This window comes from Leucopleurus acutus, assembly GCF_964270905.1.
Source record: "Leucopleurus acutus genome assembly, chromosome: 10".
Lineage (NCBI taxonomy): Eukaryota > Metazoa > Chordata > Mammalia > Artiodactyla > Delphinidae > Leucopleurus > Leucopleurus acutus.
In genome coordinates, this window is record NC_139153.1 from 3,233,562 (window position 1) to 3,247,108 (window position 13,547).

General features: G+C 56.2%; 1 protein-coding gene across 1 annotated transcript in view; it reads right to left on the reverse strand.

Moving 5' to 3' along the window:
• Positions 1-13,547, reverse strand: part of NUP210 (nucleoporin 210) — a gene marked incomplete at both ends in the record, with an annotated part of 99,233 nt that overhangs the window by 29,446 nt on the left and 56,240 nt on the right. The window contains 5 exons of the mRNA XM_082847471.1: positions 4,753-4,854; positions 4,939-5,043; positions 5,694-5,800; positions 6,308-6,500; positions 11,700-11,873. Of these exons, the coding sequence (XP_082703597.1) occupies positions 4,753-4,854; positions 4,939-5,043; positions 5,694-5,800; positions 6,308-6,500; positions 11,700-11,873 (681 nt within the window). The remainder of the gene's footprint in view (positions 1-4,752; positions 4,855-4,938; positions 5,044-5,693; positions 5,801-6,307; positions 6,501-11,699; positions 11,874-13,547) is intronic.

Below are 13,547 nucleotides of genomic sequence, written 5' to 3' on the forward strand. Positions count from 1 at the left end.
AGAGCCCAGGAGAAGTCCTGTCATCTCTTCGGAGACGGGAACGCGTTATTGTGCATTAAGATGCCATGTGTGGAGCCAGGGGCCGCTCTGCTCGCGCCCTCCACCTGCACCCGCCAGGCCCCGAGGGGCCGCTGCGCATCACGGCCCCTCGCTTCCCAGGGCCCATCACACTTCACACTTGTTCACTACAGAGGAGCAAGGACCCTGAAGATACTTCCGAACATCGCTGGCACCATCCGCTTCCATTTCCCATGCGTGCCCGCCGATGTCTCGTGCTGGCCAGGCCGTGCCATGCGAGAGGGTGGGGATCCATGCCCCTGGCAGACATGGATGCCCTTGAGGCTGGTGGGGGATGACCAGGGTCACACTGAGATAAGAAACTTCATCCAAGGGCCCCAGCCAGCCCGGAGGCTTCCCGCAGGCGAACACACCGCAGGCGGGACACACCCGAGTTCACGCCCCACGGCTACCACTTACCACCTGCCCCAACCCAAGGAAGAACCCCCTTCTGATGCACCTCCTCAGAGGTACAACGTCACCATGACCAGCCGCATATCCCAGGACCCAGAGAGGCCCTGTCTGCTCCCCGCTGGAGCCCGGACCAGGCCTGGCAAGTGACGGGCACCCACCTTTGCAGGGTGGATGCGTTAATGAAAGGCGTGAGGGCTCAGCACACGCTAGGTTGCTTCCCAGCTGCCGATCTTATAATCACACAGCTTCTGCCTGGAGGGCTTATTTTGAAATGTAAAGAACTGGTGAGAAGAAAGAAACCCTGAGTTTGAATCAGGTAAACGCTCCTATGTGTAAACTAGCCAAGAAGGAAAGAGAGGTGCATTGCAGAGGGTTTGGGTCTGTGTGAGCCTGTACAGCCCTGGGTGCGTGGTGGGGGCATAACCACCCCACCACAGTCCCCGTGCGGTGCGTGAGCGCCAGACTCCCTTCCAGAGACGCTTGGAAGCCAACACACACCACCAGCCATTCTTGCCTCCAAATGGGTATCAATAGGAAAGAAAGAAACAATTCTCTCTGAGCTAATTGAAGAAATGTTGTGGGCTTCCTCGCCTCTGTGATTAAAGGAAATGAGAATGCTGCTAATTAGCAGATGGAAAACGCCATAGAAACGTGTAAACGTCCTTCAGAAACAGCCCTCCGAGAAGCTGCAAGGAGCTGTCATCGGCTGTCAACACTCCATAAAAATCCCTCCCACACTTTACAGAAGAGGCAAAGGGAACCAGAACCCAATTCCACCTGGAGCCGCAGTGGTCTCTGCACAGGCCTGAGGTGGGGGGAAGCAGAGAGCCTGGCGGCCAAGGCGCCTCCAGGATACCTTCCGGGCAAACACGATCCTGGTGGATCGGGCACTGCACGTCAGGCACAGCTGGCACGTCCTGAACTCGGTGCCAGACATGTCCTGGGGTCGTGTCTGCAGTGGGGCACTTAGCCCCACTCAACAAGAGCCACGGAGGATGACACATGTGGGCGAAGGCCAGTCCTACAACCTGGAGAGGGAACTGCTATAACTCTTTGGGACCATCTGTAAACTGGGGATGTCAGGCTTGTCTTGGCCGGGAGAAGCCTAGAGTCTGTTGCTGACAGGGACTGCACATTGTAGGACATTGCTAGACTAAGCAGGGGTTCGTAGGTTTTGGGAAACCTGACTCTGACGCTGGAATCCCATCTTGAGTCAGACAAGCATGCTAGCCTGATTGAATGCCTCCAGAGACGGGGAGCTCACTACCTGAAGCAGCAGCCTAGTCCATCACAGACTGTCAGAACCTCTTGTTCTTGGAAGAGGGGTCTCTTTCCGGCCACAGGGCTGCCCTCAGGGCTCACTCAAAACGTGTGGTGCAAGGTAAATGTGAGTAAAAAGGTGCCCAAGTTTTGTTAGCACTGCACACATTTTTCTGAACTTGAAATTTCCCTCTTTTATATAACAGGGGAGTTATTTTTAATCTCCAGAGATAAAGCAAAAAAAGGCATATTTCAAGCAGCTGGAATCATTTACAATTTGAGGTTTTCCCTTTAATGTTAAGGATTTGACAGTGAACACTTACTTACATGGAAGAGGAATGGCCAGGGAATTATTCTTTCTTTTATAGAGGGAATATAAGTGCATGGGGGAGAGCTTCCTACCATCTCAGGCATCCAGCTGCCCCCAAGCTCCCTCTGACGACACACATTTGTCCACAGGTGCCGAGAGATGGCTTTTTCTTGCTCTGATCTATGGTGATAAACCCAAGAGGTCCCAACATCTGTAATTCTGCCTCTGAGAAAAACAGGAATGTTATGACGTGCTTCCTCGCCCTTCACCGAGGGGCTGCCCTGTGAGAAAGCATCCTTCCAACAAGACAGCTAAAGACCAAAGTCGCCCACTGGAGGAAGGTAAGAAAATGTTAGGAAAACAAAACAACAAAAAACTAGATCATCCTAGAAAGACACATGCTACCAAAACGGACTCAAAAAGAAACAAACAATCTGGATAGACATGTAAGAAGTGAAGAGTTTGAATTCATATCAAAAACTACCCATGAGGAAAGCCCGTGACCAGAAGGTTCCCTGGTTAACTCTACCAAACATTCAAGAGTTACTGTTACCAATTCTACCCAGAGTCTTCCAAAAATTAGAAGAGGGAACATTTCTAAGTCATTCTATGAGGGTGTTATCACCCTGATACCCAAACCAGGCAAAGACATAAAAAAAGAAAATCACAAACCAAAATCTCTCAGGAATATGAACATAAACTCAACAAAATACCAGCGAACTTTAACCAGTTACACGTAAAAAGAATTATATACCATGAGCAAGTAGGGCTTATCCCAGAATGCAAGGTTGGTTTAATATCTGAAAGCCAATTAACGCAACACATGGTATCAATAGAATAAAAAACAGACAAAAAAAAGATTATTTTAAGAGACACAGAAAAAGCATTTGACAAAATCCAACACCCTTTCCTATGTGTGTGTGTGTAAGAATAGGGAGGTGATTACTAAGGTATTTGGGGGTTTTTTGAGGTGATAAAAACCCTAAAACTAACTGCGGTGATGGTTGCCTACATCTATGAGTACACTAAAAACCACTGAATTGTGACATTAAGTGGGTGAATTGTATGGTATGTGAAAGATACCTCAATAAAACTGATATTAAAAATAATAAAAGCTGGCGAGGGTGCGGGCCAGCTGTCCCTTAGCTACAGTCTCTGCCGTCTAGTTTACCGCAGTCCCCACCACGCCCTATTACCTCCAACGTTGAAGCTAAGCATCTGGTGACGGTTAGCCCAGCTCCTCCCAGTATGTTCCTCACACCCTGCTCATTTGCCTCACTTACTCTACACCTGTCCCACTTCAGAGACAACTCATGTTGTGGCCACTGTATCAAGACAGTCAACAGATGCAAAAAGAAAGTCAGAGAAAGGGACCAGTGGGGAGTTATGGCTGGAAACCCTGCAGAGAGTGAGGTGACATACTCCTAATTCCCGGCTAGGACACACATTTACTGCACAACCATGGGCAAGGCAGCCGGGCTGTATTTCTGAAAGGAGATTGTGGGACCAGTCTCTATGAAGGCTAAGTCCCTGGAATGCGTGTTTTGTGCTCTCGCCAGTGGTGAGGGCTCCCCCGCAAGGACAGGCAATGCTGAAAGCAAGCGCGGGCAGCAGGATGGCAGAATGACTTTCTCCTGGCTTCCCTGGCTGCACCACAGGAACCCGCACCATGTGTCAAGCACGGAGCGCCCCCGCCTCTCTCGAGTCCAGGACAAGTCTCGCTCGGTGCTGGGATGACTGGAAAACTCCCCCAACACCTGGCAACCAGCCTTCACCAGGGGAAAGCAGGTCTTAGGCTCTGAGCAACCCAAAGGCCACAGCAGAGCTGCAATTTCAGGACACCACATGGGTGTCACGGTCTCTTGGTTCTTGGCTGCCTGCAATTGCGACTCACCGCAGTGGTTTGACACACTCAGCGGTCAGAGTTTCCTTTTAAAGAAAGTTCAGTTTTCACGACAGCATAATAACTCACTGTGCCAATATGCAGACATTTAGGACGTTGGTGTCTGTTTGCCTTTACTCTTTGTCATAATCATAGGGCGATTCTTTAAAAATAAAAAAAAATTAAACCACCTAAATGCTCTACAGGGAGAGAATGACTGAGTACAAATGACTGTGAGAAAATAATCAGCCAGCCTACATAGCAACACGGAGAAAAAAACCCCCTAGAATAAAAGCACTGAAAAGAGCAGAATGCTCAATTCTTCCACACCATGGGCACAGCTAGGGAGAGGGTCAGGGAAGGAACATGGAGAAGCAGAGAAAGCCGGTATGCACACCATGGGCACAGCTAGGGAGAGGGTCAGGGAAGGAACATGGAGAAGCAGAGAAAGCCGGTATGTCTTTAAAGGCAATTTCCTTACGGTTCTTATACTGGCACTCATGTAATAATATTTTCATCTTAATTGAAAGGAAACCAATTAAGATGAAAATATTATTACTAGGTAATAATAATTATTATATAATTATTAAGTTCAATTAATTATTAAATTTAATTATTAAATTAAATACTAATTATTATTACTAGGTAACTGCAGTGCGGGTAGTTTGTGGAGATGGAATACAAACCACAAAGGTAGCTCGTGAGTTTCACAAACAGCGAATCAGAGAATCTGAAGACTGTTCAACACACCAGCCGAGACTAAGGGCCAGCTTCGGCAGCAATCTGCTCGCTAATACGAAGAGGAAGGCGGGGGCAGGGCCCCACTCACCGTGGCGATGCCCCGGGCTTCCTGATAGGCCACCCTGACCACATCTGCGCTGCTGGTGTTGAGGAAGAAGTAGCCAGAGCCTTCTCGGACGTGCAGCTCTGCCTGTTAGGAGGGGCCAGCTGGTGTCAGAGGCCTGGGGTCCCCCAGGGGTCACACCCAGGCACTGGAGCAGGGGGGAGGCTGTACCTGCACGCCCGGGTGGTTGTAGATGGCCACCTCTTCTGGACTGACCCTCACGTCTTCCACCAGCAAGAGTTCGATGGAAGCCGACACGGGCATGAGGGGATGGTGCTGAAGGGGCAAAGCCAGCACTGTCAGATCCAGGGGGGCCGGGGGCCACCTCAGGCCAGCCCACGGCCTCCCCCAGAAGAGCAGGACGAGTGGCCCCAGGGGCTGGTGCCCCCCCCCCCGCCGCGGGACCTCGTTATGTCGGGGACACGAGCCCAGTAACACCCATCGTGCTTTGAGACCACAGCCCTGCGAGGTCTCCTGAAGTCCTGCCCAGGTGGGCGCCCCATCCCACCTGCCAGGCTCCCGGGATGGACGACTCACACGCACCCCAGGAAAGTGGGACGGCGTTGCAGGCAGTGGGAGCTGCGGGCTTAGGGGATGGGGCTGAACCAGCTGGGCACACTCAGCTGGGGCCGCGGCGGGGAAGAGGCTGCGGCCCAAAGGCCTGAGGGCCCCCGAGGCGTGTGCCAGAGACGGCGTGTGGCGAGGTCCCTCTGCCTTTCAGCTGGATCCCCCCGTTGCCTGCGTGCAGGGTGTGCAGTGGGGGAGACTGAGGCAGGGAGCCTGGTGAGGAGGCACCCCTGATCATGGAGCAGGGGGGTGACCGGGGTGCAGCCCAGAGAGGGGCTCAGGACCCTGGGACGCCGGGCACAGCACAGGAGAAGCAGAAGCAGCAGGGCTCCCCGGCCCCCCAGGGCTCTGGTCAGTACCGGCTGCTTCACTCTGGCCATGTCCAGGTGGGACTGCTGGTAGCCAGTGGCAGTGGCAGAGATGGCCGTGGTGCCCGAGGCCTGGTGAACTGAAATGGCCTGCAAACCTGAGTGCGGGAGAGAAAGCGGCGTCGGGTTTGGGCCCCGCTGCTGTATCTGTGAGGCGGGCCCTCCTTCCCTCTGTCTAATCTGTAGCGTTAAATCTCCCACAGCCCTAACAATAGGCGATGGGCTTCGTTTACACCGTGTGCACCCTAAGAGTTAACGGGCCCTGAGCAAGGTTCCCGGGGCAGCTTAGAGGAGCTGGAGGAGACAGCTCAGCTCCCGGCTGTCCAGGGGTCTGTGATGGCAGTGTCACAGGGCGTCGGCGCCAGGCCGGTCTGTGTACAACCTGGGGTTTGAGATTCAGCCGCCGTGTGCCCCGAGCTGTTTCCCCATCTCCCACACAGAAAGGCCATTCCTATGTCACAGACGTGTGAGGATTAAAGGAGAGTCCTGAAGCTCCCTGAGCTTTAGTCCTGGACAGAGGGGGTCCCAGCCCTCCACCCACAGCTGCCGGCCCCTCTCGGCACGCGGCTCGTCTGTCTGGGGCCACCGCTCACCACCCGGCTCACCATGCAACTTCTTTTGGCCGCTCCCATCGTCCCGGGACACCAGCTGTAAGGGCGGGTCCAGCTCGATGCTGGCCAGCGACGGCCTGGTGGACTCCCACTGGATGCTCAGCGAGCTGAAATTGTCGAACCTGCGGCCCTGCTGGTCATAGGCGGCCAGGTCCAGCAGGGGGTTGCGATGGCTGGAGACCGGAACCTGCAAGAAGCCGAGGTTACCCGCTATGGCTGTACCCCGGACTGGGCGGGGTCGCCCCTGACCACACGGTGCAGCGGACCTGCCGGCTGCCTTGTAAGCTCGTAGGGGTCTCGGTGAGCCAGTGGGGGGCAAGTCGCGAACGGATGGTCACTACTGCCAGCCAGCAAGGTGCCCCCAGCCCTATGCAACCTGGCCTCCTGCTCCAGTCCGTGGTCCTCAACGGGGGCCTTGGCGGGGTCTGGAAGCATTTTTGGTTGTCACACTGCAGGGGGCGCAACTGGCGTCTAGTGTGTAGAGCTTGGGGTGCTGCCGAACACCCCAGGGTGCACTGGGCAGCCCCCCAAGAAGGGGCGATCTGGCCCCAAATGTCAGCAGTGCCGAGGCTGGGGGGCCCTGCCCTCGGCCTCCCCACCCGAGCCAGGCTGCTCTCCTCCACTCAGCCCTCCCCTCTCCAAATCCTGCCACCTCCCCCCGCCCCATGCCCACCTCAGCCCCTCCAGGATGCCCCGCCTCGTGGTTCAACAGGAACGCCAATTACACCCCAAAGTGTCCCAGAGCCACTGGGATGGCAAAGCTCTCAGCTGGCCTTGACCACCCCGGTGATGGGGGCTGCCATCCACCCACTGAGGGTGAGGACGGGTCCCGGGGGAGGGAAGGGACAGAGGTCCTCGGCGGCTGAGCGGCAGGCCCCCAGGATTCCACTCCAAAAGCCCACCTCCTGCTGCGCGCACCTGAGCAGCTCTGCTCCCCAGGGCCCGTGGGGGAGCGGCCTCATTCCCCCAGACCGAGGTTCACCCCGCCCTCCCGGCCCGAATGGCGCCCGGCTCCCACAGCCCGGACTCCAACCCACCTCCGCCCAGGCAAGTCACCCACTTTCTGGAGTTTCTCCATGTGAAGTGGGAATTGCACGAGATCCTCCTTCCAGGGCTCTGTTCTAAATAAGGGTCGCGTGAGAGCATTTTAAGGGGCCTGGCTCGTGTCACTCAGGCAGAAACCTGAGCTCAGCAGTATCCGTACTTCCCCAGGCACGGGTCCAGGAGGAAGGACTGAGCTTCTCTGGCCCTTGCAGTCAGGAGTGAGGGCATCACTTGCTTTGGCCAGTGAAATGTGACAAGTGACTTGTGACAGTTCTGGGGGCAGAAGCTTGAATGGTTAGAACGTGATCTGCCAGCTCTGCTTCTCTGCCCACGCTCAACTTGGGGGCCGCTCCACCGCCCAAGTCTTGGAAGGAAGATAACGACGAAGTGGGGCCCCCAGCCCACTGCGATGCACACACTGCGTGAGCGAGAAGTGAGCCCTTACTGTGCAGGGGTGTCGGTACTGCCGCCGAGCCCACCCGGCCCGCCTGATGCAGTCAGCAAACTCCCACCTCCCTCGCCCCCGGGGAACTCTGGACCAAAGCAGGTCCCAAATTCTAAATGCAGGTCAGCATAATCACCTGGGGACGCAAAGGAGTTTACAACCATTGTGGACACGAGTCGGGAGCTGTGACTGTGGGCGGGGAGAACAAAGTGCGTATTCTAGAGGCCCCACTCTGTCCCCCAGATGCGACCCAGGGTGGAAAACTAACGTTCTTCCCTTCCTCTTCCTCCCCGGGGCGGGGCGGGGGCGGTGGCGGGGGGGAATGAACAAAGCATCAATCATGCTCGCAGGTTCTCTGGTCCTGCCAATGGCAAGAGCGTCATCCCCAAACGGGGAGGCTGAGGCTCAGAGATGTTATGTTGCTTGCCCAAGGTCACACAGGTTTAGGGGTGGGACTCTCTGGTCTGATTTTAAAGCCCACCAGCCTCGCCAGATGCTGTGCAGCCTCTCCCCAGCACACGAGTCAGGAGGCAGCTCCATTCAAGCCCCAGCCTGTCACCTTCTGGCAGTGAGCTGCACGGCTGATGCCCAGCTCAGAGGACTGGGGTCAGGCCAGAGTGCAGTCCCACTTTGTCACTCCGACAGGTCAGCCCCGTTTTAGTGCCTGGCCTCGCCAGTGACCGACTCTGCAAACACGTCCTGGGCAGCCTCTGGCTTTGGAGACGTATAAAGTGAAACTGATTTGCACCAGGATGTGTGGCAAGGATGTATCTTCCTCAGCGTCCCCTGGTGAGACCACAAATCTCAGGGGCCACACCTGACTGGCCTGCGGCTCTGGAATCCCAGCACGGATGGATCACAAGGCAATTCTGTGTCTGAGCAAAGATCTACAACACACGAGAGCCAATTCAGAGCCGCACTCGCTGCCTGACCGGCATCTTCCAGCCAAGAGACAACCCTGGGCTGACCCCGAGGTCACAGCCGACAGACGGCCAGACTCGGCTCCTTCAGCGAGTAGCCAATGTTTAAGTACAGGAAAGAGGCACTTGGATCTGTTTTTTCCTTTGAAACTGAGAAGGTTTGGCCAGCCTGGGGTTGAACAGGCTGGAGCTGAGGGGGCTTTGGAGGCGCACCCGCTGTTCAGGCCTGACCATCCCCCCGGCCCTGTCCTCGGCACCAGGCATGTGAGCCTACAGAATAAGGGCAGCGGGCGGGGGGGTTGGGGAGGGGTCCCTGGATCACTCATCCACCCACCATTCACTGAGCTCCCACCACGAGCTGGGCCCTGAGAGAGAGACTCACAAAGATGAAAATGAGTACAGGCACAGCTCGGAGGTGTTGCGCTTCGCAGATCCCTCGTTTTTACAGCCTGAAGGTTCGTGGCAACCGTGTGTCGAGAGATTCTGTCACTGCCATTTTCCTAACAGCATTTGTTCACTTCATGTCTCTGGGTCACATTCTGGTAATTCTCGCAATAGTTCAGCCTTTTTCGTCATTATTATATGTACTTGTTAGGGTGTCTGTGATCAGGGGCCTTTGAAGTTACTGCCATGACTCACTGAAGGCTCAGAGGTCGGTTAGCATATTTTAGCTATAAAGTCCTTTTTAATTAAGGTCTGTACATTGTTTCTTTAGCCATAACACTATTGCACACTTAATAGACTATAGGATAATATAAATGTAGCTTTTATATGTCCCGGGAAACCAAAAAGTTCCTGAGACTTGTTTTATCGCGATATTCGCACTGTGCTGCAGGGTCTGGAACCGAACCCACGCCGTCTCGGAGGTCTGCCTGTGCGTAAATTCTACAGCATTAGTTGATGTTAGGTGCTTGGGGGCGGGGAGGGGGAGAAGGGAACCGCGTAGGAAATGCTGAGTGGGGACCTTCAGATAAGGTCTAAGGCTGAGGAAGGCCCCCCCACACCCCGAGAAAGTAACGTGTGAATAAAGAGCTGTGGGTTCAGGAGGGAAACAACTCCAGCCACGGGACAGCAAGCCAGAACATGGGACTGTCCCAGCATCCGAGCACTGATCGCGGGGGGAAGGTGACGGGCGGTCTCAGGGCCTGCAGGTCCCACTCTGACTCCCTATGTCCGGTCCCGCTTATCCACCGCAGGAACTCTGGATGTCACTGTCATCACTCAAAGCAGGCAGCTGCACAGCGGGTGGGATTCAGGCCGGGCCTGAATCCGGCTCCCCGGCGCACACACGGTGGACCCAGCAAGCCGGGTCTTCCAAGCATCCAGACTTATATGTTGTCTTTCTTTCCACAAGGGATAATTTGCTGAGTACATAAAAGTGATTTAAAATGTAAAACTTTCAGGACATTCATCTCCATAGCCCCCAAAGTCTTTTCCTGAACACACACAGATTTTCACCTTAGGGAAGATGGTCAGCCGCTCCATGACATGCACACCCAGGCCTGGGACGGGGAGGATGCGGCACCATGGCAACGAGCCTGCGGAGGGGCCCTGGGCTCTGAGCCCGGGTCTCCTCCCGCAGGAGGATGCTCCCTGCAGGCCCACGGGGCAGGGGAGAGGCCCCTGAGCCGCACACACAGACTCCTCACTTTAACCAGTGCCGGCGAGGCCCCAGTCCTCACGGGACCAGCGGACGGGCTCACATGCCTCAGAGCTGAGGGGTCAGGGAAGCCCCCCACGATCGCCAGAGCAGCGGGAGAAAAAGCTGAACCAAGCTCACAAGGACAGGAGGCCCAGAGGCACCGGACAGAGGGTGGGCTTGTTCCCAAGTCCCAGGCCCTGGAGTCTGGCGCCTCCCCTAGAGCTTCAAAGGGATGCAGCTTGACCAAACAGCAGCAGGAGCTGACTCCCAATCTCGCTGCCCCAGGCAGGCAGCTGGACACGCCCCGGGGCTGACTGCAGGCTGGGGCTGGGAGAGAAGCATCTGCAGGGCTGCCAAGGAGGCACCGGACTCGGAGCTGGACAGACGTAGGTTCTGCCTGCGGGTCCAGCCCTCAGGGACGAGGAGCAAGACACACACAGCGGTTCTGATCACTGTGTGGGCAGCAGGGTTGCAGAGACCCTGGGCTGGCCCCGGGGCCTTTGCACTTGCTGTTCCACCTGCCTGGGGCACCCTGACCTTGGCCCCTCTTGGCTGGCGCCCCGAGCACAGGCGTGAGCCTGTGTGCCCTCCTCACAGGGGCCTTTCCCTATAGTCTGAGGTCCCCTGTCTCCACAGGGCTTCGCACCCGCCCATCCACCACGTCTGCTGTGGGCCTCCTGTCGGCTCCGAGGCCCGAGCCTCGCCTGCCCTGGGTGCTCTGCATTCCAGAACCTGACGTGTGCCCAGCACAGGGGGTGAGATCCAACAAACGTATGCTGAGGGATGAGAAGAAAGAAGCCTGGTTCCCTTCCGAGAAGGGCCGCAGCCAGCCAGCAGGGCGTGTGCATGCCTGACCCTGACCAGGGGGCTTCCAAATCCTCCACGTCCAGCCGTCCGGTCTCGAGGGTCTCAGGGGTGGAGGCTGGACTGCTGTCACCTCATATCCCTGCTGTCAGGGACCCCAGTGACTTTCTTCCCTCTGCTCGCAGTGACCTTGGAAACACAGCGCCATCCCCCGCACCGTGGAGAAGGCTACAGCCAGCCGCTCCCTCTGCAACTCCTGCCTTGAGACAAGAACCCCACCTTAACAGCCTCGAGCCACACAGGAAAGCGACGAGATCTGTACAGACCACCAAGTGCCCACGCAGAGAGGCGGCAGAGTCCGGGCGCTGCCACCAGCAGCTGTGACGCGGGGGATGCCCCACCCCTCCAGATCCCGGGCCTCACGTGTCACACGCAGACAAGTGCCCACCGGACAAGGCGAGTGTAGGGCTGAGGGGGCAGCACCGGGTGTCGCCTGGCCTACCCACGCCGCCTCCCCAGAAGGCCACTCACCACCTGTTTGTTCTGCTGCAGCAGCGGGCAGGACAGGTCCAGCTGGGGGCTGGCGTAGACGGGCGCCAGGGTGAGCCTGGAGGGCGGCGCACACACGAACTTCACCACAGCAGGCTCCAGTGCCGGGAAGGGGTTCGTGATGCTGGGCCTGTTCCCCACCGTGAGGGCGACGACCTGGCAGAGCAGAAGCAGCCGTCAGACACCCCACGCCCGAGTTCCTGCTCCGCTGGGAGCCCCCGGGACTCAGCGTGCTCTTCTGCAGAACTGGGATGGTGGTGATGCCCGCATCCCAAGCGGGTTACAGCGGTCCAGCGCCACACGCCCAGGAGAGAGCTCCCTCAACGTGCAAGAGACCTTCCGACAGGGGCCCTGGCGCCCTCTACTAACAGAACAGAACCACTGCCGGCTCCTGGGCCCGAGGAAGAGGTGGGTCGGGGGAACACCATGCAGCTTCCCGGGACCCTATGAAGACCCCAAGGCTGATGAGCAAATCGACAAGCTTGTGCGTTTTGAATGAGGAATCCAGAGTGACTTGAAGACACCCATCACAACGAGGTGCAGGCGCCGCAGAGTGTGTCTGATGGACTGAGCCCCTTGGGGAGGGACCAGCTGAGGGCTACGGAGGGCGGGGTCGTGAGCAGGTGCTGGAGCCACAGCCCTGCCCTCCTTTCGCCTCTTAGACAAGCTCAGCTGGAGGCTGCAAAGACGGAAATTAAAGGTGCAAGAAAAGACACGGAGATTTATGTTTGCTTTCAGAGCTGGGACCTCAGAAATCAAGCCCGGCCCCCATTTTACGAGCAACACGGCTCACGGCCGGTCCTGAGGGAGCGGCCCCCGGCCCCTCAGTGACACTCATTTTCACACGCCAGAACAGTCCGGTCCAGAAGCCCCTCAACCTTCCTGACCACGAGGCAGGACAGAGGGCAGTGTCCTGGGTGACCCCCAACACCCCAGAGCACCAGGGTAGGGGGCCCTCAGGGCGGCCCTGCTGAGGGTCCAACCCCTACCGTCCGAGGGGGACACAGATGACTGAGCCAAGCCAGGGCTAAGAAAGTTCTCTACGTTCATTTTTGACTAAGTTTATTCTTGTTGTGCTATTTATTATTTTTCTTATTTTTCAATTGATTTTGTAAAAAAAAAACAATGAAGCCAGTGGAAGCGGGCCTCTCACTGTGCTTCTTTTCTGCTCACACCAAGCCAGTCTCGGTGTAGCCGTCTTCATGAGGGTGCCTGGGGGCCGTGTGTGTGTGTGTGTGTGTGTGTGTGTGTGTGTGTGTGTGTGTGTGTGTGTGTGTGTGTGTGTGTGTGTGTGTGTGTGTGTTTTAACATCAACTGACATGCTTTGTACTAGTAAATAAACACAGAAAGGTGTTCTTCACTTCCCCCAAGAAAGGGGCTCTCTCCTATGTCTCTTGATTCACGCTGGCCTCCTCACCCCTTGCGTTCTGTTTCCGGGCACCCTGGGAATGGAGGGTTACACCCCTACTATAACCAGACAAGTGTGCAGCCCTGAGCCTGGGACTGCCAGGCACAGGGGAACGGAGGGGCGAGCTGCTGCTCCATCCAGCCGATGCCGGCCCTGCAGGGATCACAGGTGCACTGTGCTCAGTCCACCCAGGCTAATTTTTTCAGTTTTCAGCATTAAAAAAAAAAATCAAGACACTCCATACACCTGAAGCTAATATAATATTGTAAATCAACTATATTTCCATCTAAAAAAAAGATTTCGGAGAAAAAAATATTGGGATTCTCGGCTCATCCTGAAACACTGAAAAGATCTGCCCACCCTGGGTCTGCAGTCTCACTCATTTATAATACTGATACTTGCCTGACCCTGGAGGCCTCTGA